This window comes from Salvelinus fontinalis, chromosome 20 (genome assembly GCF_029448725.1).
Source record: "Salvelinus fontinalis isolate EN_2023a chromosome 20, ASM2944872v1, whole genome shotgun sequence".
In the NCBI taxonomy this organism is placed as follows: Eukaryota; Metazoa; Chordata; class Actinopteri; order Salmoniformes; family Salmonidae; genus Salvelinus; species Salvelinus fontinalis.
In genome coordinates, this window is record NC_074684.1 from 6,060,643 (window position 1) to 6,088,433 (window position 27,791).

The window sequence follows — 27,791 nt, forward strand, 5'->3', positions numbered from 1 at the left end:
AGGGCTTATCAACAGTAATAGTATCTTTAGAGCACTGTATTTTATTGAAATTCATTTACACAGATGCGTTACGGTATGAGTCTGCGAAAACAAATGGCTGCTTTATTACCCCACGGCACATTCTTCCAAAAAAATGTAATGATAACGAAATACTGCATTTGGGAGCTAAGAGCTTTGGACAGCAGCTCCAGGGCTCAATAACAGCCAAACTATTATATAACTGATCTTAAGAAGCGTGAGAGATTTCAGTCCTTCTATCCCACAAGTAGAGTTAAATGATGTCATCAATGATATAAATTTCACAACAAATGGGTGACCGCAATAAGTTTGAAGTGTTATCCCTCTGTGGTCTCTGTGAGTTTCAGTCTCTTTGCGGCTGGCTCCTCTCCTCTCGTTGAACCCATCTTCGGTGTATCCGTAGCAACGGTCGTCCCGGAGAGGAGGTAGCCCCCACCCCCACTCATCAGCAGCATGGGGTGCGTCCTGTTAGGCAACACCTACACACACGCAAACACAGAGACAGGAAGTGAGGTCAGAGGTAAAAGCTAGTGCTGGTACTACAAACACGGATGCTTCCATAGAGATACAGTTCAGTTTGAAAATTATTATACCTGGTAATGTCTGATCCAGGAATCGGTGAGTCGCAGGCTGACTGTTCCGCCTTGTTCCTTGAGCTTTGTATAGCACTCTATCAGAGGCTGTGGGAGAGAGATTTAATAACAGAGGAGCAACGAAAGAGCAGAGTGAACATGACAGGGGTGATATTTCCAAACTCCAGACTAGATTACAGACTGTTTTATCAGTGGTTTTGATAGGAGATTTCCCACTGGAGAAAGACAACAAATGTACCTCTGTATAATGGCAGTACACTAGGGTCTACTGGCAACAAACTATGAAGGGTCTGTAGTACACAAAGTTTGGTTTGTAACGTAAGTAGATTATTAAATACGCTACATTATTAAGAACACGACACACACTAGAAAGTACGTCCGGGACGATACACGTATCGCAATACTCTTTAACATCGTGACAAGAAAACAAAACACAAAGCAGGTTTTTAAAGGACCAAAGAGTTTGGTCTGCTTCGCGGTTTCATTTTTGCCATGGGAAAAATAGTGCGATACTGGTATTGTCATCAGTACTACTAGGAAGCATACTAGAGAGCACTCCGAATCATACCTCTTTGTATTGAGAGTACACGACAAAGGGTCTGGAGGGGGCGAGGAACTTGATAAGGCCAAGTAGAACTGGACAGGGGTGGAACCGACTGGCAATCACCAACCTGAAGAGGAGAACAACCAGAGTTATTAAACACATATTTTACCACCAGTGTGGGGCCCTGTTCAAACACTACAAACATGTTTCCTTCTTTTCATCCTCCCTCCCGGTGAAAACTGAGCTGGCAAAACTTGACAGATGAAAGCCCGTGCCTAAGCAATTGGGTAAGATTAGTGAGTACTTCAAAGAAGGGAGGATGGAACGAAGAAGGCCTGTTAAAAGTATTGGAACGGGGCCGGCGTGGCACTACAGTGTGCTTTGTCCAGAGAAAGACAAGGGACGTGTTCAAGGTGACCTGGAGAAACGCGAGCTTTCCCAACAAACCAAATCAATAAACACAGGATGAGATGACATGTGCCGTAAGCCCAAACATCAATCGTCTTTAACTAGACATGTCACGCCTCTCTCACTTCTGATCAAGAGAACTGCTGAGCCATCCTCTTTTGCACGTCTTGAGCGGACACGGAGATGTTAGCACGGACACGTTTCACTGGTTTTAGACAGGGCAACAAAACACCAACATGCCGACAAGAGCAGAAACTGTCACTGTGATCGTTTACACGGATTATTTAACTCACGTGTCAAGGGGGTGTAATCTTAGTGTCACAGAGCTGTTATACTAGTTATCAGAGCTCATACATGTTTATTACCTCTTATTAATGGTTTAATAAACAAGTCCAGAGTTCACTGTTGCCAAGTGTTATTAAAACATAAAAATGGTTGATGGGGGTGAGAGAACAGACTGACCCGTCGGCGTTCCTCCCCTCCAGCACGGCAGCAGCAGCAGCTAGTTTCTTCCTCTTCTCCTCCATCTTCACCTTCCTCTCCTGGCCCTAAAACACAACACGCAGTTGCTCTTCAATTTGTGCGCCATTGATCGGACTAAGTTGAACAAATCTTTGGAACACACAAGCACAAACAGGTGTGGCAAACAACAGACACCATTTGCTGCTTTACTATGTGCTGTCATACTCTGATCTCTCTAAGTTTCTCCCTCTCCTCTCTCTCCTTGTCCGCGGCAGGGTCTGTACTGGTACTAGTCTCCATGCATTGGTCCTTTGTGTCTGGGCTACACTCCTTGCTTTCTGCCTTCTCTGGGCCAGTCTGGGTCAGGTTGGGCTTGTCCCCATTGGCCTGTCCGGAATCTGCAGTTGTGACAACAACAAAAAAACTTGATAAATTCAATAGATAAGACAGTATAGCATTTGTTGGTCTATTAAATTATTACATTCCTAGTATAAACACAAACGCACACCTGCGTCTATGTCTTTGGCCTCTGTGTCCAGTGCCCCCGCCAGCAGTGCATTGACGTGACAGATGGGGAACTCATGGAGCGTGTCGTGGAAGTGGGACGGGAACCCAAAGCTCTCCATCCCCGCCCTCACAGGACCTCCTCCTGGGTACATCTGCACCACTGACCCATAGCCTGGATGAGAGAGGAGAGAAAGAATATGAAGATGGAAGTGTCACCCTCCCAGTGCAAAGAACCTTGGCGTGACCCTGGACCACACCCTGTCGTTCTCTGCTAACACCAAAGCAGTGACTCGCTTCTGCAGGTTCATGTTCTACAACATCCGCCGAGTACGAACTTTCCTACCCATGCCCGAACGTCAAATGTGCATGTGTCTGCTCAAACGGTCAGAAACAGACTCCATGAGGGTGGTATGAGGGCCCGACGTCCACAGGTGGGGGTTGTGCTTACAGCCCAACACCGTGCAGGACGTTTGGCATTTGCCAGAGAACACCAAGATTGGCAAATTCGCCACTGGCGCCCTGTGCCCTTCACAGATGAAAGCAGGTTCACACTGAGCACGTGACAGACGTGACAGAGTCTGGAGACGCCGTGGAGAACGTTCTGATGCCTGCAACATCCTCCAGCATGACCGGTTTGGCGATGGGTCAGTCATGGTGTGGGGTGGCATTTCTTTGTGGGGCCGCACAGCCCTCCATGTGCTCGCCAGAGGTAGCCTGACTGCCATTAGGTACCGAGATGAGATCCTCAGACCCCTTGTGAGACCATATGCTGACACATGCACATTTGTGGCCTGCTGGAGGTCATTTTGCAGGGCGCTGGCAGTGCACCTCCTTGCACAAAGGGAGGTAGCGGTCCTGCTGCTGGGTTGTTGCACTCCTACGGCCTCCTCCACGTCTCCTGATGTACTGGCCTGTCTCCTGGTAGCGCCTCCATGCTCTGGACACTACGCTGACAGACACAGCAAACCTTCTTGCCACAGCTCGCATTGATGTGCCATCCTGGATGAGCTGCACTACCTGAGCCACTTGTGTGGGTTGTAGACTCCGTCTCATGCTACCACTAGAGTGAGAGCACCGCCAGCATTCAAAAGTGACCAAAACATCAGCCGGGAAGCATAGGAACTGAGCAGTGGTCTGTGGTCACCACCTGCAGAATCACTTATTACCAGTGTCTTGCTAATTGCCTATAATTTCCACCTTTTGTCTATTCCATTTGCACAACAGCATGTGAAATTTATTGTCAATCAGTGTTGCTTCCTAAGTGGACAGTTTGATTTCACAGAAGTGTGATTGACTTGGAGTTACATTGTGTTGTTTAAGTGTTCCCTTTATTTTTTTGAGCAGCGTATGTTCCGGTCCCGACCATCCACTCAAGACAAAATCGGCTTGCAGCTGAATATAGTTGATGATCCTTGCATACATTTTAAAATCAAAACATCTCACTTGGTTTTTACCAATCTAACTACATAACAATAATGGTAATAATTTTATTTCAATGGTAACCCTAAACTGGGTAAATCAAGATGTAGCCAAGGCCTATCCACAATACAGGTGAATGCATATTCAATAGTAGTGTGTGCATACATTGAGTTATTGAGCTTGTTTTGGCTTATCAGTGGAGTCTATGGTGCTGCCGATGACAAACAATCAGTTTGCCTTCCATATTAGCCTACTGATCAACAACATTTGCATATAAGCATCACTCCAGCATGTCACGCCTGTATGGAAGGACATCATATAGGCACTGCTGTAAGTTTGAGAATTTAAAAGAACATCTATTCAATCCAAAAAATGGGATTAACGTAACGTCATGATTTGTGATCACGGATGCTTATGAAACTAGTATTTTTGACAATTTCCGTGATCAGGAAAAAGTTTTGTATTTTTTAGCTGCCAGGACGATAACTCGTAACAACTCAATTGGGTAGTTCAGCTATCCGCCAAGAAATAAGCGGGTTGAGACTTGATCCTACTGCTACGCCTGAATAGAGCGAGGCTGTAAAGGTGTCAGCATGCTTCAGTCCGGCTAGTGCCTAGCCCAAGTCGGGTAGCCAAACCAAACGAGTGTGCTTGCATATTCGCTTTAAAGACCTCCGACTGAAAATTGAGGAAAAAAAATAATAATAATAATAAAAATAAAAAAAAATAAAAAAAAAATAAAAAAAAAATAAAAAAAAAATCGGCAATAGTTCGGTATGTCTATTTTGAGACGCCATAGCCAGTATACACTTCCTCAAAATAGTCACAATCTAAAATAACTCAAGAAATCTGTCATTAAATTGCGTGACTAAAATTTACAGTGCAGTATTTCTCAATTAAAAAATGTGCATGAAAATGAATTGTCTCTCATTGAATGACATCAAAGACTTCATTGAAGAATCCCTACTGTTAACCATTCACAAACAAAGGCACCGTACTTCGGCTTGCTTTTTGTGTGCCTGAACAGTTGAAAAAACCTTCACCGGACGCCTTAACTCCGGCTCCTTATCACATCTCTCTCCATCGCTCATTTCACTTGGTGCACGTTCAAAATGGTAACCAGCTAACGTTAGCTAGCTACGTTGGCTAATAGCTCCTATCTGATATCTAAACATCATGTTTATCTAACCAGCTAATATATCTAGCTAGCCAACACCCCAGATTAGTAATCTTTCCTAAAAGGTCACATAGCTATCTGCTTAGCTAGTAAACTTGCTTGTTGCATCCATGTCTGGGCATGTTGACACAAGCCTTATTAGTGAATTAATTAATCTAATATTTGCAACAGGAGTTTGATTTTGGCCACTGTGTCAATTCATCCATCAATACTGCACCTTTCTGTTGAAGAAAGAGCTAGCTTGCTACTGCTGCTAATTTTCCCAGCTAGACATTCCTCAGCAATGTACAGTGCTCGTGGCTCAGGCGATGAGTGGCAGCTGGCATAGCAGTAGTTTTGATATGTAGACTCGCAGAAGAAGGGCCGATAGACTAGAAAAGGCCAACATCAGCCCGATATATCGTTCTCTACAAGGAACATTATTGTTTTCTGTGAAATAATCTCTCCTGTGTTATATTTGATCAGGTTGATGCACTTTTGACACCAGGTTGTGATCTTAATCAGATAGGACTGTATTGTGTCGCAATGGTGGAACCAGCTTCCCCCTGAAGCTAACAGAGTCCCTGCCCATCTTCGGAAAACATCTAAAACCCTACCTCTTCAAAGAGTATCTTAAATAATCCCACAGCATCCCCCCTTGCACCACTCCCCACCCTAACAAAAAAAAGTGTATTTCGTGAACTAACACTCGCACTTTAATTGTTTCCCCCCCTTATTAGCTGACTTTGCTGATAGCTATTTTGAGGGGAAATGTTTACTATGACGTTGATACAGTGCATTCGGAAAGTATTCAGACTCCTTGACTTTTCCCACATTTTGTTACGTTACAGCCTTATTCTAAAACTGATTAAATCGCCCCCCCCCCCCCCCTCAATCTATACGCAATACCCCATAATGACAAAGCAAAACAGTTTTTTTTTAAATTTTAGCAAAATGAGAGAAAACAAATACTGAAATATCACATTTACTTAAGTATTCAGACCCTTTACTCAGTACTTTGTTGAAGGACCTTTGGCAGCGATTACAGCCTCAAGTATTCTTGAGTATGTTGTGACATGACTTTCATTAATGTGATGACTGTTATTTATCGAATCAAACTATGTTTAATTGTTACCCGATTAAATGATTCATGTGGCAATTAACTCATTAGGAATTTGGGGCACCACGGAAGAAGTTGTTTAACGAGTTATCATCTTGAGTTTAATTCGGGAGATGGTATCTATAAGATATATCAATAACAGTGATTTATTAATCATTACCTCGTTCATATCAGTCTCATTCTGAACGTTGCAGACCTCTTGAATCCGCAAGAACCCCAGCCTTTTCTGATCATTCAGTACAACACTAATTTATTTAAATAATTTATTTACTAACTACATAACAACACAGAATACACACACACTTACATGAGACAAAAGTCCCTAGTGGACTGACACAATGTGATGGCTTGTTACACATATGGAGAGGGAGGGGTAGATAAAGAGAAGGAGAGACAAAAAGTCAAACTTATCGTACAAACATTTGGAAACTACGCTCACAGTAATCAGAATACTTAATACCTTAACCACCGCCCATTCGATAAGAAATGCAATGTATATATATATATATATATATATATATATATATATTAACGCGTAGATGTCTTTGTTCGTCGTCTATCTCTGTTGAACCAATCAACCCTTCTATGTGGACAGGGTAGTTATAGTTCATGCATCGGTGTAATACTCGGATTGTCCACCAGAAGTCACAATGTCCTTCTTAGTTGTAGAGCTTCTCTGGTAGTGGAGTGTTCAAGTAGAATACCTACTCAGATGCGCCAGTGATTGTCTGAGATGGGATTTCTTCATTCCCACCTCGTGACTTGACTCAAAGTGGAACTTTGACTGGGACTACTTTCACATGCACACCTGCAGACTGAATGTTTCTGTTCTCGTGTGGAGGTTATCTTCTCATCTCGTGTTGAGTCTCAGAGTTTCAACCATTCGTAACGTTGAGCTCACGCTGTCCGTCTGCTGGTCTGAATATGTTCATTTTTAGCGAGTCCTTTTAAGCACTGCTCAGAAAGGGCGGTTCCACCACACTGACACGCTCCTCTGAACTCATTTGGGGCGTAGCTTAGTTAATGCGCAAGGGACATGAAAACTATGATCTCGTTAGAAAACTAAAATTACACTCCCATCCTAACAAAAATAGTTTAATCGTTCTTCATATTGTATTAACATCATATTGGATGGAAACTTAACAGCCGAAGGGGGTTTCCTTCCTAAGTTACAGTATTTTCGTTATACAGTTAATGACATCACAAAATAAACAATATGACATGACTATTCTTTAGATCCCCTCTGACCATTCCTGTCACATAAATATTGTTCCAATATTCACTTTTTGGGTGTTATAGATTTTGACAGAAAAAGTCTGAGGGGATTGCTTTGGTAATATTAGAGCGCAAAGAGAAATTACCATCCTTCCTAATTTATGACAGAGTGTTAAGGTGTCAAAACCAGCCCAGCAGTCCTCTCCTCTCCTGTGGGAGAGATGGGGTCTGGCTATCTGTCAGCCATTTGCCAAGCTGATCTGAGGGCTGGATACTCAACCAGGAGAGTCATGACAGGTATGACGCTCCAAGCTTGGCACACCTGTATTTGAGGAGTTTCTCCCATTCTTCTCTGCAGATCCTCTCAAGCTCTGTCAGGTTGGATGGGGAGCGTCACTGCAGAGATGTTCGATCTGGTTCAAGTCCGGGCTCTGGCTGGTCCACTCAAGGACACCCCTGCGTTGTCTTGGGTGTGTGCTTAGGGTCATTGTCCTGGTGGAAGGTGAACCTTTGCACCAGTCGTACGTCCTAAGCAGGCTTTCTTCAAGGACCTCTCTGTACTTTGCTCCATTCATTTCCTCCCCTTGATCCTGACTGGTCTCTCAGTCCCTGCCGTTGAAAAACATCCCACAGCATGATTCTGCCACCACCATAGGGATGGTGCTAGAATCCCTCCAGACGTGACACTTGGCATTCAGGCCAAAGTGTTCAATCTTGGTTTCATCAGACCAGAGAATCTTGTTTCTCATGGTCTGAGCCATTTAGGTGCCTTTAAGCACTCCAAGCGGGCTGTCATGTGCCTTTTACTGAGTGGCTTCCGTCTGGCCGCTCTACCATAAATGCCTGATTGGTGGAGTGCTGCAGAGATGGGAGAACCTTCCAGAAAGACAACCATCTCCATAGAAGAACTCTGGAGCTCTATCAGAGTGACCATTGGGCTGCCAGCTCTAGGAAGAGTCTTGGTGGTTCCAAACTTCTTCCATTTAAGAATGATGGAGGCCACTGGGTTCTTGGAGCCCTTCAATGCTGCAGACATTTTTTGGTACCCTTCCACAGATCGGTGTCGGAGCTCTACGGACAATTCCTTTGACTTCAGGGCTTGGTTTCTGCTCTGAAATGCACTGGTAACTGTGGGACCTTATATAGACAGGTGTGTGCCTTTCCAAATCAAATCAATTTACCACAGGTGGACTCCAATCAAGTTGTAGACACATTTCAAAGAATAATAAATGGAAACAGGATGCACCTGAGCTAAATTTAGAGTCTCATAGCAAAGGGTCTGAATACTTATGTAAATAAGCGATCTGTTTATTTTTTATACATTTGCAAAACAAAAACAGTTTTCGCTTTGTCATTATGGGGTATTGTGTGTAAATTATGCAGATTATATTATTTATCCATTTTAGAATAAGGCTGTAACGTAAGAAAATGTGGAAAAAGTCAAGGGGTCTGAATACGCCACGTAGGGCTGTGACAGTCATGAAATTTTGTCAGACGGTTATTGTCATGCAAAAGACTGCCTGTCTCACGGTAATTTACCGTTAATTAACATAAGCACATTTAGCATCTCCATGCCTCAATGCATACAAGCCGCTGATGCGCGCCTTTGGAAAATATCACAATAATACATTTCTTTTAGGCAGATCTAAAGAAACGTTATGATGAGGAAAATGTATTTCAGAATATGATTGGCCTGTCACAGTGCCATGCCATATACTGTAGGCGGGTGCATTTTGAAGACAATATATGCTTATAAGTCCAGTGACATTATTTTATGGCCTGCTGGAGGTCATTTTGCAGGGCGCTGGCAGTGCACCTCCTTGCACTAAGGCGGAGGTACCGGTCCTGCTGCTGGGTTGTTGCCCTCCTACGGCCTCCTCCACGTCTCCTGATGTACTGGCCTGTCTCCTGGTAGCGCCTGCATGCTCTGGACACTACGCTGACAGACACAGCAAACCTTTTTGCCACAGTTCGTATTGATGTGCCATCCTGGATGAACTGCACTACCTGAGCCACTTGTGTGGGTTGTAGACTCCGTCTCATGCTACCACTAGAGTGAGAGCACCGCCAGCATTCAAAAGTGACCAAAACATCAGCCAGGAAGCATAGGAACTGAGAAGTGGTCTGTGGTCACCACCTGCAGAATCACTCCTGTTTTGGGGGGTGTCTTGCTAATTGCCTATAATTTCCACCTTTTGTCTATTCCATTTGCACAACAGCATGTGAAATTTATTGTCAATCAGTGTTGCTTCCTAAGTGGACAGTTTGATTTCACAGAAGTGTGATTGACTTGGAGTTACATTGTGTTGTTTAAGTGTTCCCTTTATTTTTTTGAGCAGTGTATATTTATTTCTCAACTTACCTAATATTAAGCACACTGCTTATATTTACAACATGAGTATAGCCTACCTGGCAGACATGAAAATTAACCACGGGGAAGAACGTCCTCCATTTGCAATTTAAGTGCATATATGACATGTAATTTTTCCCGCTGCCCCTGTTTTGATACAGCTGCATAATAATGGTCCATTCTAAATCAAAACAAATGTCAAACATATATTACTTAGTATAAAAAGACAAGATTAAATCAAGAATAGTCTGATGGGTGACAATCACTTGTGAATTATATCAAATCAAATTGTATTTGTCACATGCGCCGAATACAACAAGTGTAGACCTGGCAGTGAAATGCTTACTTACAAGCCATTATCCAACAATGCAGTTAAGGAAAATACCCCCAAAACAAGAAAATAATATTATTATCCCTTGTGAATGATGCACAGCATAAGAAACAATGGCTTTTTATTGTCGACTTCTTCAAATCATAGGCGCACACCTCATGTAACCTAGCCCATAGGCCTATATGTTTCAATAAGGTTTGTATCACAACTAAAGTGGCCAAATAACTTCTTAAAAATAAGCACGTTAATCCGCTTTACAAGGGGTGTAGAGCCAAACAGGCATACATAAGCAGCGTGTGAGTCTCAAGTTTGGGGAAGATCATTTTCACCATAAAAACACACATTTATAATAAAAGCATTACATGCATAATTGCACTTGCGGTTACTTTTGATAATGATGTTTTCCGCCAAAGGAACATTAGTGTTTATAGCCTACTACCATGTGCGCATTGCTGTGCTTATAATGTGAAGAAATAGCCTAATAGTTTATCAACGTTTTAAGCTAAACGTTCTGATCTGTTGCCTCAGCCACATTGCATAAAAAAAGTTTTTTTGATGCTAGTGGTTGTATTAATCTGGGATCTAACGCATCCCACAACTGTCCCAGACTATGTTTGGAATATTTATTTCTCGCACAGAATAGATCATACCATGGGGGATAATAGATTGACATAGGCTAGTGCTTTTGCTGTCCGTTAGCCAACAAGATGAGTAGGCCCAACGAAAAGTAAATGTGGAGAGTTCCTCCAATATCTTCAATATGCACCTCGGAATTGGCTAAGGACGCACGCAGTGTCCCCAACGTGTCTGTCTTCACTTGTATCCTGTGAGAAAGACCCGATCACGTGACGGAGAGCCATGTGAGTGAGAGACACTTCGGATTGCGCACTAGACTCACGGAGAAAGGCCCAACTTAGCACTCCGGGCCACAAAAGGGATGCCGCCGTGAAATTTGAGGAATTGTAAAGTGCTTGTCAAATTGTGACAGAGACTATTGGAGTGTGTACAGCCTTCGCAAAAAAAAACAAAGCAGAGCTCATGCCTTTCAAGCAACTTTCTTCAAATCATTATTAAAGTCGCATCATGCAGCCTTACAATGTATTAAAAATCAAAACATATAGCCCAACGTTTATAGAACAACTAAAGTTACATTAATAACGCCAAGTTAAGCATATAGGACTACCTATTTCTTTGTTAACCGCTCAACACAGAATAGTCGCATGTGCGCACTCCCTCAAATTGTTTGGAGAAAATATTTAGATTTTATTCAGCTTTGTTCAATTCTATTTTTCATACTATAAAATAAGGTCACGGAATTATAAGCAAATATTGTCTGCTAAATGAACTAGTGTAGCCCACAGCTATTTGGCATAGCCACATCAGACATAACGTAAGGACAACTCAGAGCACGTTATTCTGTCCTTCTGAAATAGATTACATTTTCATTATATCATGCTTTTAAAAATAAACAATGGCTTTATTGTGAAGGTTATAGTAGGCTATATTACATGGATTTATTAGACCTTTTAAAATAGCTTGTAGGCTGTTTTCCCTGTCAGTTAAGTTAGCTAAGTTCAATCTCGTGCTTCTCTCCGTGGGCTGATATTTCTTCTGCGCTCTATAAAGCAGTCCTGGGAAGCTGCGAAGCAATCTCGGGGCTACTGTGTGCACGCACGCAGCTTAGACTGAACATCGGTCCAGAGCGCATTTTACTGTGGTCACATGGAATTTTACTGTGGTCATGACTCATGACCGCCGGTGTGGCATACGGTCACCGCAACAGCTCTAGACCCACCTAGCTATCTTAAGGTAAATGCACTAACTGTAAGTTGCTCTGGATAAGAGCATCTGCTAAATGACTAAAATGTATATTCGTTACAGGACCTTCCAATTGAAATGTATTATATAAAACGTTAACATGGCAGTCAGAGCATGGTAAACATAGACAGGGAACAGACCGGCTTGCCACAGAGCAAACACAATTCATAAATCATGCAGAATTAAGCCATCATGTGTGCGTCCAATATGGCACCCTATTATCCTACATAGTGCACTACTTGAGGCTCTGTTCAAACCTACTACACTACATTGGGAATAGGGTGCCATTTTAGATGCAGGTCATGCCAGGTCTATCCATGATACTTCCAGACATTTCTATAGTCCAGTTACCTCCCATCCTCTCCATGACAGCCCCCAGCACCAGTCCAGCACAGGTCTCAAACACCAGCACCTTACTGCCTGCATGGATATTCCCCAGAGTCAGCATCTGGGCAAGGGTGTCATACCGCAGGTGGCTGGAGGAGGGAGGCAGAGACATAGTCTTGGTTTCTCCAACAACAACATACTATACAGACAGGAACTTCTCTCAATAAAAACTGAATTTGGGCCCAGAGGTTTTCCTGACCACTTGACCTAGCCAGGAAAAACATCAGGCCCTACAAATAGGCCTAGGTATGACTTAGCTGGCACGGTGGCTACACTCACCATATCTTCCCTGGTTCTCTGCCGTGGTACATCATAGCCATGACACGACAGGAGGGCCTTAGAACCATCACACTGTTCTCATACCTGGAGGGAACAGAACACAAGACATTCAGAAGTCAGAAAGCCTATTTCATTCATCACTAACCCTGGTCCTGGAGTGTGTAGGCCTATATTCCACTGACTCACTTTTTCTTTTTTTTCTTGATGTATTTCTCCTGTGCAAACTCAGTCTTGTCCCTGAATGTTGTACTGTTCTCTATCAGCTGCTGGACTATGTCCTATGGAGAGGAGAAATGGGAAAGTGAAGTCAGAGGAGCATCTTCAACATAAAACAAAACGAATGAAAACTTTCACCATAACTTCAACATATACTGAACAAAAACTATGAATATAAAGTAGTGAAAAAAAAACAAAAAAAATAATTACATAATAATAAATCGCAGAAATTGTCCATATGCACGAAAATATTATTTCTCTCAAATTTAGTGCACAAATTTGTTTACATCTCTGTTAGTGAGCATGTCTCCTTTGCCATAATCCACCCACCTGACAGGTGTGGCATAATAAGAAGCTGAATAAACAGCATGCTCGTTACACAGGTGCACCTTGTGCTGGGGACAAAAGGCCATTCTAAAATGTGCCGTTTTGTTACAACACAATGCCACAGTTGTCTCAAGTTGAGGGAGCGTGCAATTGGCATGGTGACTGCCGGAATGTCCATCAGAGCTGTTGCCAGATAATTTAATGTTAATTTCTCTACCAATGTCATTTTAGAGTCCAGCCTCACAACCGCAGACCACATGTAACAACGCCAGTCCAGGATCTCCACTTCTGGCTAATGACAACTAATCCACATCAATGACAACTAATCCACATATATCCAGAGGTGCACGTACCTGTCCCTTCAGACCTTGCTCTTTGAGGGTCTCAATATCGTCTCTGGTGAGTTTCTGTGATTTTCCATCGTCCAGAATGTTCCTGTTGTCTGTTCCTGCTTCCTTGGCATCTAAAGAGATGCACAAAAACAAGACTCAGACATCAACTCTGCGCCTGGACAACTGAATCCTTACCTGAATTATAGAAAAATTAGATGGTTGCTGTTGGCATGTAGCTACCTGCAGAGCTCTCAACGAGTTTAGGTTTCCGTGGCTGCAGTGTTCCACCAGTCACGACTTCAAAGGTGGTCCCATACAACTCCCCCACTGCATTGTCCAGGAAGAACCACTGCTTTTCAAATACAGTTTTCCTGGGGTTGGGAAGAAGACATGTCAGATCATCTCAAACGCACAATGACACACAGTGAGTCCACTATGATACACTATACTGACTGCACAACTGGAGTACTGCCAATATGTCATCCAGCTTGAAGCTGGCAACATGACATTCTCTTGTATAAATGTAAAAATGTTACGTTAACATTACCTGGCTGAGTATCCTACTCCTAGCTAGAAAGCAATGACGGCAATTGGACAATGCTAATCAACAAGACATAGCTTGCAAACTAGGAACATTAGTACAGGCAAAAGGTTTGACTTGACAGTGAAGCATTGTTACCTAACGCAAATCAACAGATAATGTGATCGTGCATGTGCAAAGTTGTGTAAGGACTCACTTTTTCTTTTGAATCTGCACAGCTTTGTAGATATCTCCCCGTTTCAGTACTACGTAGTCACCCTCATTCACTCTGTGCTGGGAGTCATTATCGCCATTGTCCGCCATTAGAAAGCTCGATAGCCAGCTTAGTGGTAAAATCAACTTTTCACCCACTAGAATATGAGTTTTAAATCACCAAAGAGAATAGCAATGTACTGAAATTAAGTATTTTTGGGAGAGATCGCCTACTGAATTTACCCACGTGCTAGCCTGCATTTCCTTAGCATTCAGGACGATTAGTCGACGCTGAATCAATCGCTCATCGTACTCGACTCTGATTGGCTCATTGATGTTCGTAGAGCGTATCCTCCAATGGTAGAGAAGTACGAGAATTATCTAGCTTCCGATAGGTGGTCGCGAAAACAGGGGGAAAATCGACTTCAGAAATATCGTTGTCAATTTCGTTTGTGACTAGAAAACTACTAGCGGAAGTGTGGCTTTTGTAGCACATTATAAGATAATTTCCCCAAACCTCATTCTCCTTACCGGCTACGTTCATTATCTTAACCTGCTACGGAAAAGGCATTTCCGGTCGTGGCTGTGTTTTAGCTAGTCATCCCCGCCACGAATATATATTTTTGTTGATACTATACAAATTTCGAGATACTAACTAAACATTTCGAGAAACTAACTCGACATTTAAAGAGACTAACATGAAATTTCATGATAGCAGAACATACAGGATATATTACTTAATTTGTAGCATTATGTGGCGATTTCCATCTATCCATGTTGCAGAGATCAGCAAAGCAGGGCCGCCGGCAACGTGTTGAGCTAGCATAAGCTTTTGACTCGCTTTAACAACAAATATTGACACAAAAGCGTTTAAAATAGGGATAAAGTACTGTTGGGCAGGACCCATCTGTTCCAACACTATATTGCAGGGAACTATGAAATGTGAAATTATGTATTCATGACTGTTCATTGAAATACTCCCCCACCACACCTTGGACCTGTGGTTCCACCTCTGAAATCACCACACAATGTTACAAATTAAGAAACATAAGCATGCTCTACTTTCTAAAACATTCACCTTATTATCTCAACATTTTGTATCAGCAAAGTATCAGCATTTTTATTGATTTTTTTCATGGCGGGAATGGGCTTCCACAGTATGAGCCTCCATTCTCAAAACATAATTCTCATACAGTTGACATACAGTATAATCTATTTGACATAATTAGCAAAGACTGAGGGAGCGATTTTGGTCTTCTTACATGCTAATGCGTCTAGGGATGTTTTAACTTTCTCACATGGGGTTATATAACTGATCTAAGGCCGGAAAGCCAATTCTACTGTATGTAGATGCGCCACGAACTGCTCTCAACATTGTGCCATTACAGAGACAACAATTGACCAAAACATGTTTCTCAAGTTTATTTCAATGCAGTTCAGTCAAGAGAAATTCCAGTGTAAACAAATGTCTCGAACAACATGATAACCCACCACCAGAAATATCTTTGAAATTCTGTTGGACTTGTAATACAATTGCAAATGTTACATTATAAAACAGTATAAAAGTAATATGTATAAAATAGGGCAATGAGCAGCCCGATAAAGTGATTGTGAAAGTAGCCTACAACATTGAATTCAAAGACTTAAAAAATGTGGTGTCGGTAAACTACCTAAATCCTCCTCTTCAACCACTGTCTGCTGGTTGTCTCTGAGATTTTTTTCTGGGCTACACCAAGGTAAACAGGTGACAAGATGTACAGCCCATGTGCCGAATGAATTGCCAGGCCTAACCGTCAGACAAATAAGCCTTGTAGAGATGGTCCACACATTTTGTAGAGATGGTCTTGGAATCAAATGTGACCAATAAGTCTACTTTTCTCTGCACTTACAATATGAAAATGTCATTTATGTAGCCTACAAAACCATATCAGCAATTAATTTAAATTCTTTCTTGACTCTGGATTGGCTTTTTACAGGCCTTCAGTACATGAATGATTGACTACATTGGACTACATGGATAGTCTCAGCTTGTAACAAATCCTCATGTTTGATCGCCACGGCACTAAATGAAAGCGGATGTCCCAGGTTCATTCCTGCCCTCCAGTAAGTTTGTGGAATAGTTCCTCGTCCAGTGTCTCGTTCTGGTCTTTGGAGCGTGTTGAGAGGAAGATGTATCCTCCTATGTACTCATGGACCACCTTGCAGTCACAACTCACACAGGAGAAGGCTATCGACACGTTCTGGTCAAACTCTATGGCCACCTGGAGACATGAAACAACATAGATTATTACTGATTAATGTACTTTATAGATACATTTTCAGGAGAAACTGGTTTCTCAAAAGCAACTATTATCCATTACTTTCTAATCTGTAAAAAGTAATCAATTAAATAAATCAATGAACCAATCAATCAATCTAGAACCATTTACCTGTCTGATCTCCCAGTTGACATTCCACTGTCTCATGTTGGCGAACCTCCAGGTGGTGACAGGCAGGCCAGTGGACATGTCAATACGGATCAGACGGTTATAGGAGATACCCATCAGCTCATCCTTCTTACTGCCTCGGAACCTGGAACACACACACATTCATAATGTCTTTATGTAACCATAGTGGTTTTGTGAACCATGATTGTTTGATGAGTAACTTTGCCTGGGACCTGCTCCCTGAGGGAACTCCTAGGCTTTATCTCGCTAACACAGTCTTGAGCTGTTTGAACCTGGTCGGTCACATTTACGTACCTGACAATGTAGTATTTGATACCAAACTCAGGCAGGGACTGCCAGGCCTGGATAAAGCGCATTTTAGCTTCATTGAGGGAGAGCCTGGCGATGTTCTGATGGGCCTCCAGGATCCTCGCTGTCAGCTGGACAGGAGACAGAAAAGGGACATTTAGGTTACTTTACACAGACATTATGTCAATCATCTAACAAATACTGAAAGGGTCTGATTTCATTATTACTGAAACAGGATCCAAGTGGTAAATATAAAGATCCAGTCCATTTAAATAATTGGAGGCCTATTACACTTCAGTGTTGTGATGCAAAAATGTATTATATTATTATTCCTCATAAATCACAGTTTTTTTTACATGGACAATACTCTTATAAAATGGGTTAAAGTTATGTATAGTAACCCTAGGTGTAAAATAGTAAATAATGGCTAATTCTCAGAAATTTTTTAACTGTCAAGAGGAATAAAACAAGGTTGTCCACTATCGGCATATCTATGTATTGCCATCTAAATGTTAGCTGTTAAAATCAGATCCATTAAAGAACATAAATGGTTAAAGAAAAGTGTGATAAATAAAAACATATACCAATTTCATTTAAGGACCAAAAAACTGACAGCTGTGCCGTATAAATTGCAAAATAGTTGGGAAGAGATTTGCGATGTACCCATTCCATGGCACATGGTTTATGAATTGATACGCAAAACAACGCCGGATTCAAAACTTCACATTTTTCAATTTAAATTACTATGCAAAATTATTGCAACTAATAGAATGTTATATATATACACGTATTTGGGGGATAGAATTTTCCCAGCTCTGCAGATTCTGCTGTGAGGAGGCAGAGTCATTGGATCATTTACTTTGGTATTGTCCATATGTAGCTCGTTTTTGGTCACAGGTCCAGGAATGGCTGAAGAATTGCAACATTTGCCTAGAACTAACGCTACAGATAGCAATACTGGGTGATTTGAAAAGCCATAGTCAATCAATCAATAATATAATTATTATTTTATCAAAAAATTTAAATTTACAATCTGTAGAAGCTATGAGAATAGGAAGGTTCAATTCTTTTGTGAAGCATCACAGCACAGTTGAAAAATATTTGGCAAATAGAAATCCGAAATGGATGATGTTGAGAGATAGATGGGAGGGGTTGAATGGAGTTGAAGGGTGGGACTAATAACAAGATAAACAAATGTAAAACATACAGGGTCTGTAAAATGTATATAGGTTCGGAACTTTTGTGAAATAGCACAGTTACAAATAGAAATCAGAAATAGAGGAAGGACTAAGAACAAACAAGAGAGAACTATTGTAAAGTAGACTGTCTGTAAAAAGTGTATAAGATGTATAAATTGAAGGTAAAAGCAGAAGTGTTTATTAGTTTACTCCAATTGGGGGAATCGGTGGTAGGGTTTGCGGGAATAATAATAAAGGTATATTCTTTAAAAAAGTATGCATGTCTATATAGGTATGTGCATGTATATATTTGTGTATGTATGCATGCGTGTATGTATCTGGATATTTACAAAAAATATATATGGGGGATTAGAAATGATGCAGACAATTACATTGAAGGAAGCAACATTCTTTCCGCAATATTAAGCTAATCCACCCCTTAAAAATAAAAAAAATATTTAAAAAAAACGACCTGCCCTCCTTGACACCTATAGCACCCGATGTCACAGGAAGGCAAAAAAGATCAAAGACAACAATGACCAACAATGACCTGAGCCACTGCCTGTTCACACCGCTTCCATCCAGAAGGCGAGGTCAGTACAGGTGCATCAAAACTGGGACCGAGAGACTGAAGAATAGCTTCTATCTCAAGGCCTGCTAAACAGCAATCACTAACTCGGAGAGGCTGCTGCCTACATGAGACCCAATCACTGGCCACTTTAACAAATGGATCATTAGTCACTTTAATTAATGCCACTTTAATAATGTTTACATGTCTTACATTACTCATATCATATGTATATACTGTATTTTAGACCATCTAGTTGCACCTTGCCTATGCCGCTCGGCCATCGCTCATCCATATACTTACATGTACATATTCTCATTCGCCCCTTTAGATTTGTGTGTATTTGGTAGTTGTTGGGGAACTGTTAGATCACTTGTTCGATTTTACTGCACTGTCGGGAACCAGAAGCACAAGCATTTCGCTACACTCGTATTAACATCTGCTAACCATGTGTATGTGACCAATACAATTTGATTTGAGATAAGTATTATTGTGTCACTTGAGTGCTGTCAGAGATAATCAACTCTTACTCTGGAGAGCTCTGGTGACATCCTCTCTCTGTCTATGGCTTCACAAACACTGAATCATGAATGATCACTCTATATTGAAGATAGACACCCACCTGTTTGGTCTTGTACTTCTTGGTGTATCTGGGCGAGACAAAGCACTCAGCGTTCATCTCCATGGCATCCAAGTCTGGAGCAGCCTGACCAGGAGGGGGCGCCAGACTTTTCATCTGCAGGAAAGACTGGATGTTCTTCACCTCCGACCTGGACCAATCACAGTTTCTCTTGGTCAGTTTACAGTCACAACCCTGCTAATGTGGTCCAAGGCATGTGAAGTATTAGGTAGAACAAGTCTGACCTGTAGGAGCTGTAAGCCATGGTCTTGCCCTTGGAGGCCAGGGTACAGGCTGCCTTCCACTTGGAATACTGTGTCTCCTGGATAAAAACAACACTGTTACAATAATATGTAGGAGAAACAATGTCATGAGTCATGTTGGTGGTGCCCCCACTTTAATAAACTAAAAAGTTAAATAAGAAATAGCATCTTACGTTGTCACAGCGGATGTAGACCTCGTTCATCCCATCAGCCACTGGGAGCAGCAGTTTGATTCCAAACTTCTTGTCCGTCACGTTGACGTCAGGGACCACCTCACATCCTCGGAGGTGCAACTGTTCTATGGGCTCTCCGCTAGCCGTCTCTTTGTTCTTGTAGTAGGAGATGGTGGTGTCTTTAAACACGAACCAATACTCCTTAAACGGACGCAACGTCAGTCTTTTAGGCCTGGTTACGAAACAAAAATGCTCCGTGAGGGAAAACATGAACAGGTTGTGTCCCCACACAGTCACACTGTTGCACATTCAATGTTGCTGTGTGAACTGTCTGTGTCATGGACTCCAGGCCATATACAGCGTGGTGCATTAACCTTCCCTTATCTGAAGTGAAATTACATTTTATTTCTACTACTTATCATTCAAGGTCTCTTTGACTTATGTTTCCATCCGTTACATAGATATAGAGGTACAGTATACAATACATTGTGCGTTTCTGGGCAAATACAGGGGCCCTCGGGATTTACCTGAACAACTTGAGGGAGTCTGCCAGCTTCGGAACGTCTGTGATGTCTTCCTGTGGGGCGGGAACAAGCAACTGTCAATTATCTTGTGACTTAGTGACATCATCACGTTGAGACATGCAATCTAAGCAGACTACCCATCAACCCCTGCTTAAATACAGGTGTTGAACCCTCTGAAACCGTTGAAAACAAACTTGTTTATCATTTATATATGTAAAGAATATGAATCCTTCATATGTATGAAATCTACACTAACCAGAATTCTGTCTGTATTTCCTCCTTCAAGTGTGACCTCTAGGTTGGATAGGGCAGCCTCTACTTCATCCATCTCTGGTTCGTTGGAGAAGTCCAGAGGTTCCGTGGACATTGTCATCTTGCATATGTGATACTGAAACAATATTGACATTAATAATCATCAGTGAACGATGGGAATTGGGAGATATAATCATACTAAGAGCAACAGGGGATTTTACAACACACCACAGATAAGAAGAGTACAAAACTAACAGACAACTTTGAAAAAACGAAATATACCCAGCCTTTAGCGGTCTAAATGGCAGGTTTGAACCCTGAAACAGATTTTAGTTCAACACTTGAGGCCAGATGATAACACAAGACTGGGAGGAAGAGAGAGCCCTGTGATTCCAGTAATTATGCAGGTGAAAGCAATAACCATCTCAGGGATTTCACAATGGTTTTTATAATCAGCTTAGAACATGGAAAAAGACATTCAAAATGTATGCACTCACTACTGTAAGTCGCTCTGGGCGTCTGCAAAATTACTTAATTGTAATTACATTTTTTTTTATATCAAAGTCAGAGATGAAGAACATTTAACATGTAACAGTCATAAGTTTTTTCGCTTCATAGTTTTTTGTTAGTTATATTTTCTCAACCAGAGGAGTACAGGGTGATAGCCAGATGTCCCTCCCACCCTCTTTCCTATGGGATTTCCCTCCTGTCCCAACAGGCCTTCTCTTGGAATGAAACTCCAAACCGGATCTCCCAGATGGACAGTAGTGTGAGAGCGTGTGTGTGTTTATGCGCGCTCGCGAGTGTGTATGTGTGTTTGAATGTGTGACGTGCGTGTGGGCAGGTGTGAGTGTGCACGTGCGTGTCTACCTGTAAGGAGGCGAACATGAGCATCTCCTCCTCAGTGCAGTCTATCTCCTCCAGTAGGATGGACCAGCGAGCCTGTTCATACAGCTGGGTTATCCTCACAGCATCATACTGAAACACACACAAATCAGTCAATGTTAGGGTTAGGCGTGGGGGTTACGGTTACAGTTAGTCTCACCATAGGGTTGAGGTTCAGTGGCTATTCAAACTCCCACTTTGGGTTAAGGTTAGGGGTTAGGGTAACCTTTGGGTTGAGGTCGAAGAAGCAGTGGTATTTGAAACGTAGCTGCAGTCTGTCATCTTCTCCGATGCCCTGTTCCATCAAGGAGCGGGAGGAGTCCAGCCACCTGTCAATCACACCAGCAGCATATCACAGTCAACCAGGAAGTTATGTGCTCAGGGGAGAGACAGAGTAGTGCCCTCCAGCATAGCAACAACTAGCGTCTATTCTACCTGTCCAGCCATAGAGTCTGGTTCCTCTCAAGGTTTATTCGCTCCAATGGAGTTTTTGTTTCTGAGTAACTCTTACCCTGCGTTGATGATGGCTTTATCCACCATGGACAGCTGCTGGTACATCTTGGACAGCTCCGCAGGGGGCAGGTTGGGCTGGCTGGAGGTCAGTGGGTTGTCCCCAAACCATAGGCTGGTGGCCGAGGCAGGAGTCCCGTTCTCTGGGTCGTAGGTGGGCACCATGGTCTTACTGTACAGGGGACTGCCTGGAGGGGTCAGGTGGAGGAGGAGATACAACTCAGGGTCCATATTCATAAAGGCTCTGAGTGAGAATGCTGATCTAGAATCAGTTTAGCCTTTAGCCTAGGAGTGAGGCCTCATGGGAACAGAGAGGATTGTGGGGGCGAAATGGCCCCGTCTACATTTGTTTAAAAGCAGCAGAGCCTTTAACTCAGAAATAATTCCTTTGAAATGATTCAGAGCAACTGTCAAAATGAGGCTGGTTTTATGAGTTGGTGTGGAATCCTCAGCTGCCCTATACCGTAGCTACTGTACTCTCACGCAGACTCAGAAAGTGTGTGTCTGCGTTGCAGAGTATGCGCTAACGAAAGCCTTGAGAACAAAGCTGTGAACTATAGCTTCTATTCTTTCAGATTTCCTTAATGATTGCTGTATTCTTTTAGATCTTCAGAAACCTTCTGGAATTCTCCATTCCTTCTTAGATCGTTTCAGAAGTGTACAGAAGCCACCATGTGGGCGGAATCTGGTGGTGGTGTGAGACATAAAAGTCAGTAGCTATCCACTTTGAGTTAGCCAGAGGTTCGAAACCTTGACTGTGTTGCAATAGTGATAGATTAAATCCCTTCACAGCGTGATTGAAAACAGACCGTCGCGATATGACGAGAGTTTGAGCCAGCCTAACTTCTCAATCAGGATAAGGGCCTAAGGGCCTGGTGGTTTCTATGATTCAACAAAGCTATATTGACAGAGAGACGACAATAAAGGGGTTGGCTAAAGCAGAAACGGGCTGTCACCAGGATATGGCTAACTGGTTGAAAAATCGTCACATGAAAACAGATTGGAAGAATCTGACCATTGAAGACACAGTACATCTAATAACACATCATTAACATTGTATTCATATGCTTATAACACGCTAATAACACTGTGTCTCTCACCTGTTCCCCCAGAGCCTCCGCTGATGATGTCCATGTCTAAGACGTCGTCCAGCGCTGGGTTCTTGTCCTTCTTCTTCTTCTTCTTGGACGGGTCATCTGGAGGCTTCAGCAGGGACAGCTCCTCTGGCCTCCTGATGTCTGGAGGAGAGAGAGGCATGTCAAGGAGAGATCCGACCTCTAGACTACACCCTAACCCCTTCCCTCTCCTATGGCCTCCTGACGCCCGGAAAAAGGAAGACCAGGTCAAGGAGAGACACTGCACCCTATCTGACTCCTAGATCCTAGACCCCTAGCCCTATATCCTTACATCTAGATTTAAACCGCAACCCCGTAGGTCCTTGCCCCTAGCCCCCCCCCCCCCCAGCCCTGGTGAAGATGTGAAAGGACTGGAGAAGTTCGAACAATATGGCGAACATTTCCCGTATTGGGAATTTCACCATATTAAACAGTGATCTAGTTCTTTCAGAGTGGCACTATTGTCCGGTTAGGGTACTGACTGAGCGCTCTGCAGATCTCAGCGACGGTCTTGAAGACGACGGCAGAGTAGCTGACGGTGAGTTTGACCGTTTTCATGTTGGGCAGCTGCAGGCACAGGGGTTTGTGCTGGGGAGTGTAGCGCAGGTCAGCGTCCGCCTGGACACCGTACTTGTCCAGGGTCCAGTGGGTCTTCAGCAGCCAACAGCTCCTCTGGTCCCACCACAGAGCATGGTCTGACCAGTCCTGAGGGGCCTCTGGCGGAGGGAGGGAGAGGAGGGAAAGAGAAGGGTTATGGTTAGGTAAAAGGACAGAAGTTTCTCAAAGTACAAACATTGCCATTAAACATGTATCATTTTATATTTCATCCACAATTCAAATTGATATTCAATCGTCTATGAACAATTTCAGCATAGAGTATGAGTAAGTTTCTGACCATACGAGAAAGCTTCTGCCCATAAGTTTACGCCAAACAAACCACCTGCAGCAGGCATAAGAAGTCCCCACAGGAAGCAGATGGGTGTGGCTTGATGATTCTCTAAGACATCATGTTGTAAGCGTTATGGCTAAAACCAGACCACTGTTAGTCCAGTCTGATGACTGGCCACTGAGTCATATATGGCTTAATCATATACATGTAGTCATATGTCTACTTAACGCTGACGTAACAAACACAACACACCTTGCCTTAGGCCACTTTCATGCTGTCTTCCCATGGGGAAGTCCCTAATGTCTAATCCTCCTGGATGAACACAGCCCGTGTCTTAAATCACACCCTATTGCCCATGTAGTGCACTCATTTTGTAGACATAGTAACTGTCAAATATAGTGCACCACACAGGGAATAGGGTCTATGGGAGATTTCTCCCAGGTGAATAGATATGAGATAAAGTGGTAAACTTCAGCCTGTGGTACTGAAGCATTGTGGGAAGACAATACTACTCAGCAGTTTAGAGGAATGTAGGGTAAACCAGAGTGTGTTCTCCAGTCTAGTACTGAGAGAGACTCACTGATCTTCTCCACCAGTTTGAGCATGAGTCCTCCGATGTGCAGGTCTCCCTTGACTCGGAGTTTAAACCTCATGCCCTCATCTCCACCTCTCTGGTTCACCTGGACTGACAGCTCCCATGACGTTTTGCCATACTCTGCCGTGGATACCATGGCCCTGCCTGAAGAGGAGGGGAGAGAGGGAGGTTAGCAGAGAGATAAAGGACTTAATAGCAAATGTATTGGTTCAAATGTGCTGCGTGAATGAAAATAGGATTGAGCGACTGATCCTGCTGTGGCTTCCCCGAAACACTGACTGAAGACAGGTCAGTGAAAGGGCATGTCATCTGTTGTACTGGCTGACTGGAAGCAGAGGCTGAGGTGGTGCTACATTTATGAATAAAACATCCTTTCACACATATATCCATGTGTAGAAACCATTGGGCTACTGCCAGAGGTAAAGGAAAAGAGCGTAACGTACAGTAAAACACTTTGGTGTCCTAGTTGAATGCCACAGCTGGTCTGGAGGGGGGAAAGACTACTGCACTACATGTAATTAGAGTTGTTCTGAAGGGCTTCTGCAAACAGATGAGATCAAAGAGTAATGAAGAAAGAGATGGAGGACAGAGAGAGAGGGGTAAAGTAAAATACAGTTCTTGGACAGAGAGTAATGAAGAAAAAGAGGAGGGACATATATCACAAACTTATATCTCCCATTCCACGAATAAGTTGTAGAGGGGAACCAAGGGAGAAGGAAAGGAGATAGGGAGCGAGGGAGGACTTTGAGTACCATCCGTGGAATGTGTGACGAGCAGGGACACGAATCTGGCGCAGGAGAGACTGTGCAAAACAACCACACAACCCAGATCTGTCTCTCTCTATCATCCCCGTCTTAATTCCCGGTAAACAATGGGACACACACGCAGAACAATGGCAGGGAACTTAGCGAGCTGCTCAGATTCTCAGTCAGATTGTCGCCCGAGGCTATGTAGAAATACCTGTCTCATTGTTTCTCTTTGGATAGTACGAATACCTGAAGCATGCTAGCTGGACAGCTATAGAGAGGGATTATTGTTAAGTGTTTAGAAAAATGTATTTTAAGTTTAAAAAAAAATTGCCTATGGTTTTATGGTTAATAATTGTTAAAGCATTGAGTTAATCGAGATCACAATGGGTCAGCGTGATCCTCTCACTCACTTCACATAGCTGTGGGGTCTGAACCTGTCAATACTAGTGGCTGCAGGGTACAGAGAGGGTGTGCTGTAACTTCACACCCTCACAGAGAGACAGACAAAATAGGCCTACTGTGCATTAATAAGCAAACCACCAGGACAAAAATGTGGAGCAAAAACAAAGAACAAAGCGTGATGGAAAAACGTGGTTTGCATTTATAGCCAGGCCTTGGAAAAGTCAGTCAATAGTTGTAGGCTACAATATCCTACAGTATTCAAAAGAAAGATGCTGCCCCAAATGAGATACAGTGTAGACTACTTCGTCACATGAAAACTCAAAACAAGGGCTGTAGAGAACATGTTATTGAACCCAGATTCCATGTTTGTTTTGCAGCAATAATTTATAATGATTTTTATTAACATGAGGAAATCTGGAAGAAAATAACCGTCTCTAACGCCCATAAAAATGTTCTGAGACTCTTCTATGGTGAAAAATACATTTAAAAAACATGACTATAATATAGATTTTCAGGTTAGGGGAGAGTGGGGTAAATTTAGCAGAAGGGGTAAGCTGAGCCACCCTTGTTTCTAGGAAACCATACACAAAATGTATAATTTGACCAAATATTTAGGAAGAGGTCATCATTTCATGGAAAAAAGTTGTAAGCAAGTTAGGTCCAATAAACAGATGTTTACCAAGTCAAATTTCCCTTGAGGGAGTTATGCTGAATTTTAAAAAATGGCTCAATTTACCTCACTTTCCCCTACATTTAGTAGACTAGCATATGCCATAGCAAATGTGCTATCTAGGGCTACAGTAGACTGTATACTAACTAGCCCACCGCATATAGGCCTACAAAGCTAAAACTTTAGCCGAACCTCAGCCAGGTGTATAGGCTACAATCTCTATTCACGCCCTTTCATCGCAGATAGCGCGCTAAAACCAAATTGACTGTGACAGAACACATGTTAAATAGAAAACTCACCTTGATCAAAGTATTTTGTTAAAATTAATATTCCGTCTCTGAAATCTTTTTTCTTCTTCTTCTGTTGTGAGTGTGGTGCGTTCTGTTGTCCCGTTCGCTCAGGTACCCGCCCAGTTCACACAGGTAAGGAAACAGCCTAGTCCAGTCCACGTTCACAAAATAACCCCACTTATTAAAACGGCAAATGAAGTTTCACCTTGTAAAATGTCTCAGTAGCAAGTTCTCCCACCTGTATTGGCCTACACGCGAAACTAGCATGTGGCGTAGGCTGTACACATGAAGTTATACTCTTGTTTAATTATAGAAGGCTAACTATCATTTGGAATGGGTGTGTTGGGGAGGAACAGGTAAACTTCCGATTTAGACTAGTCTGAGTTGTATGAACCAGTCAGTCAGCGCACCTTCCATTACTTTAATAACATCGTCATACCCACAAACATCCTGTCTCCAAGTCCGTATGAATCATAACACTGATTCAACGTGTAGTCACGATAGTTGCACTTATGTAATGTAGCCTATTTGTGTATTTTTTGGTTGATGTAGTGGCATTACACATGCATTCATAAAACTAAAGATCAAATATAATTTGAGTTACTGTTCAACATGTTAGGCTACATAGGAAATCAAACATTTAGAAACTCCATGTACTGAAACACAGAATACTAATTGAAAATAGACCTACAGTGTTAACGATGACTCAAGCCTGCCATCAACTGGATACTAGTGGTGGACAGAGCATATAGGAGTAGCCAACCCTTACCTGAACGACTCAAACTGAATTCGTCCGCTGCTCGGTTTGCTACAAAACCTATGCTACGTTCATATACTCGTCGGAACTAGGAAACTGGTTCGTTGAACGCGGCACCTGTTTAACTACAACCAGTTAGTTAGTCGGAAATGTCTAAGTGTCCTAGTTCTAACTAGCACGTGAACGAGGCACTTGCTCAGACTGAGACTCCCACCATCATAGTATTTTGTGGTGACGTCAAAATATAAATCGAATCAAATCACATGTTATTTGTCACATGTCTTGTAAACAACAGGTGTAGACTGACAGTGAAATGCTTAAGCTAAGCATGGGTACTTTTCCAACAATGCAGATTTAAAAATAAAGATAAAAAATACAATTAAAAAAAGGAAATAGTGACGA

General features: G+C 42.5%; 2 protein-coding genes across 3 annotated transcripts; both read right to left on the reverse strand.

Moving 5' to 3' along the window:
* Positions 1–18: 18 nt before the first annotated feature.
* Positions 19–14,516, reverse strand: LOC129817196 (tRNA (adenine(58)-N(1))-methyltransferase non-catalytic subunit TRM6-like). The gene is made up of 12 exons (XM_055872196.1): positions 14,220–14,516; positions 13,723–13,853; positions 13,504–13,613; positions 12,794–12,885; positions 12,608–12,691; positions 12,293–12,417; positions 2,534–2,704; positions 2,251–2,423; positions 2,026–2,111; positions 1,180–1,282; positions 612–698; positions 19–497 (listed from the first exon to the last, which is right to left on the reverse strand). Exons 1-12 carry the CDS (start codon positions 14,324–14,326, stop codon positions 336–338), a joined length of 1,431 nt encoding a protein of 476 aa, XP_055728171.1. The 5' UTR covers positions 14,327–14,516; the 3' UTR covers positions 19–335.
* A 1,107-nt stretch (positions 14,517–15,623) lies between these two features.
* Positions 15,624–27,589, reverse strand: LOC129817197 (fermitin family homolog 1-like). Of its 2 annotated transcripts, none has more exons than XM_055872198.1 (15): positions 27,402–27,589; positions 24,507–24,665; positions 23,520–23,753; positions 23,023–23,160; positions 21,924–22,110; positions 21,639–21,741; positions 21,398–21,505; positions 20,532–20,663; positions 20,279–20,328; positions 19,752–19,983; positions 19,561–19,637; positions 19,319–19,466; positions 16,957–17,081; positions 16,645–16,786; positions 15,624–16,476 (listed from the first exon to the last, which is right to left on the reverse strand). In XM_055872198.1, the coding sequence occupies exons 2-15, from the start codon at positions 24,655–24,657 to the stop codon at positions 16,303–16,305; spliced, it is 2,001 nt and encodes a 666-aa protein (XP_055728173.1). In that variant the 5' UTR covers positions 24,658–24,665; positions 27,402–27,589; the 3' UTR covers positions 15,624–16,302. The 2 variants fall into 2 exon arrangements, with proteins under 2 accessions (XP_055728173.1, XP_055728172.1); XM_055872197.1 differs by lacking the exon at positions 27,402–27,589 and adding an exon at positions 26,642–27,281.
* Between the last annotated feature and the right edge of the window lie 202 nt (positions 27,590–27,791).

What these genes read in the sequence shown, in the direction of transcription:
- LOC129817196 (XM_055872196.1), bottom strand. Translation starts at nt 14,326, where the DNA reads ATGGCGGACAATGGCGATAATGACTCCCAGCACAGAGTGAATGAGGGT. An exon ending in GAGGGGAGGAACGCCGACGG is followed by an intron (nt 1,283 to 2,025) that starts GTCAGTCTGTTC and finishes TCTCCTCTTCAG; the next exon opens with GTTGGTGATTGCCAGTCGGT. An exon ending in CCTGGATCAGACATTACCAG is followed by an intron (nt 498 to 611) that starts GTATAATAATTT and finishes GCGTGTGTGTAG; the next exon opens with GTGTTGCCTAACAGGACGCA.
- LOC129817197 (XM_055872198.1), bottom strand. Translation starts at nt 24,657, where the DNA reads ATGGTATCCACGGCAGAGTATGGCAAAACGTCATGGGAGCTGTCAGTC. An exon ending in CGGAGGCTCTGGGGGAACAG is followed by an intron (nt 22,111 to 23,022) that starts GTGAGAGACACA and finishes TGACCCCTCCAG; the next exon opens with GCAGTCCCCTGTACAGTAAG. An exon ending in ATCAAATACTACATTGTCAG is followed by an intron (nt 16,787 to 16,956) that starts GTACGTAAATGT and finishes TGTGTGTTCCAG; the next exon opens with GTTCCGAGGCAGTAAGAAGG.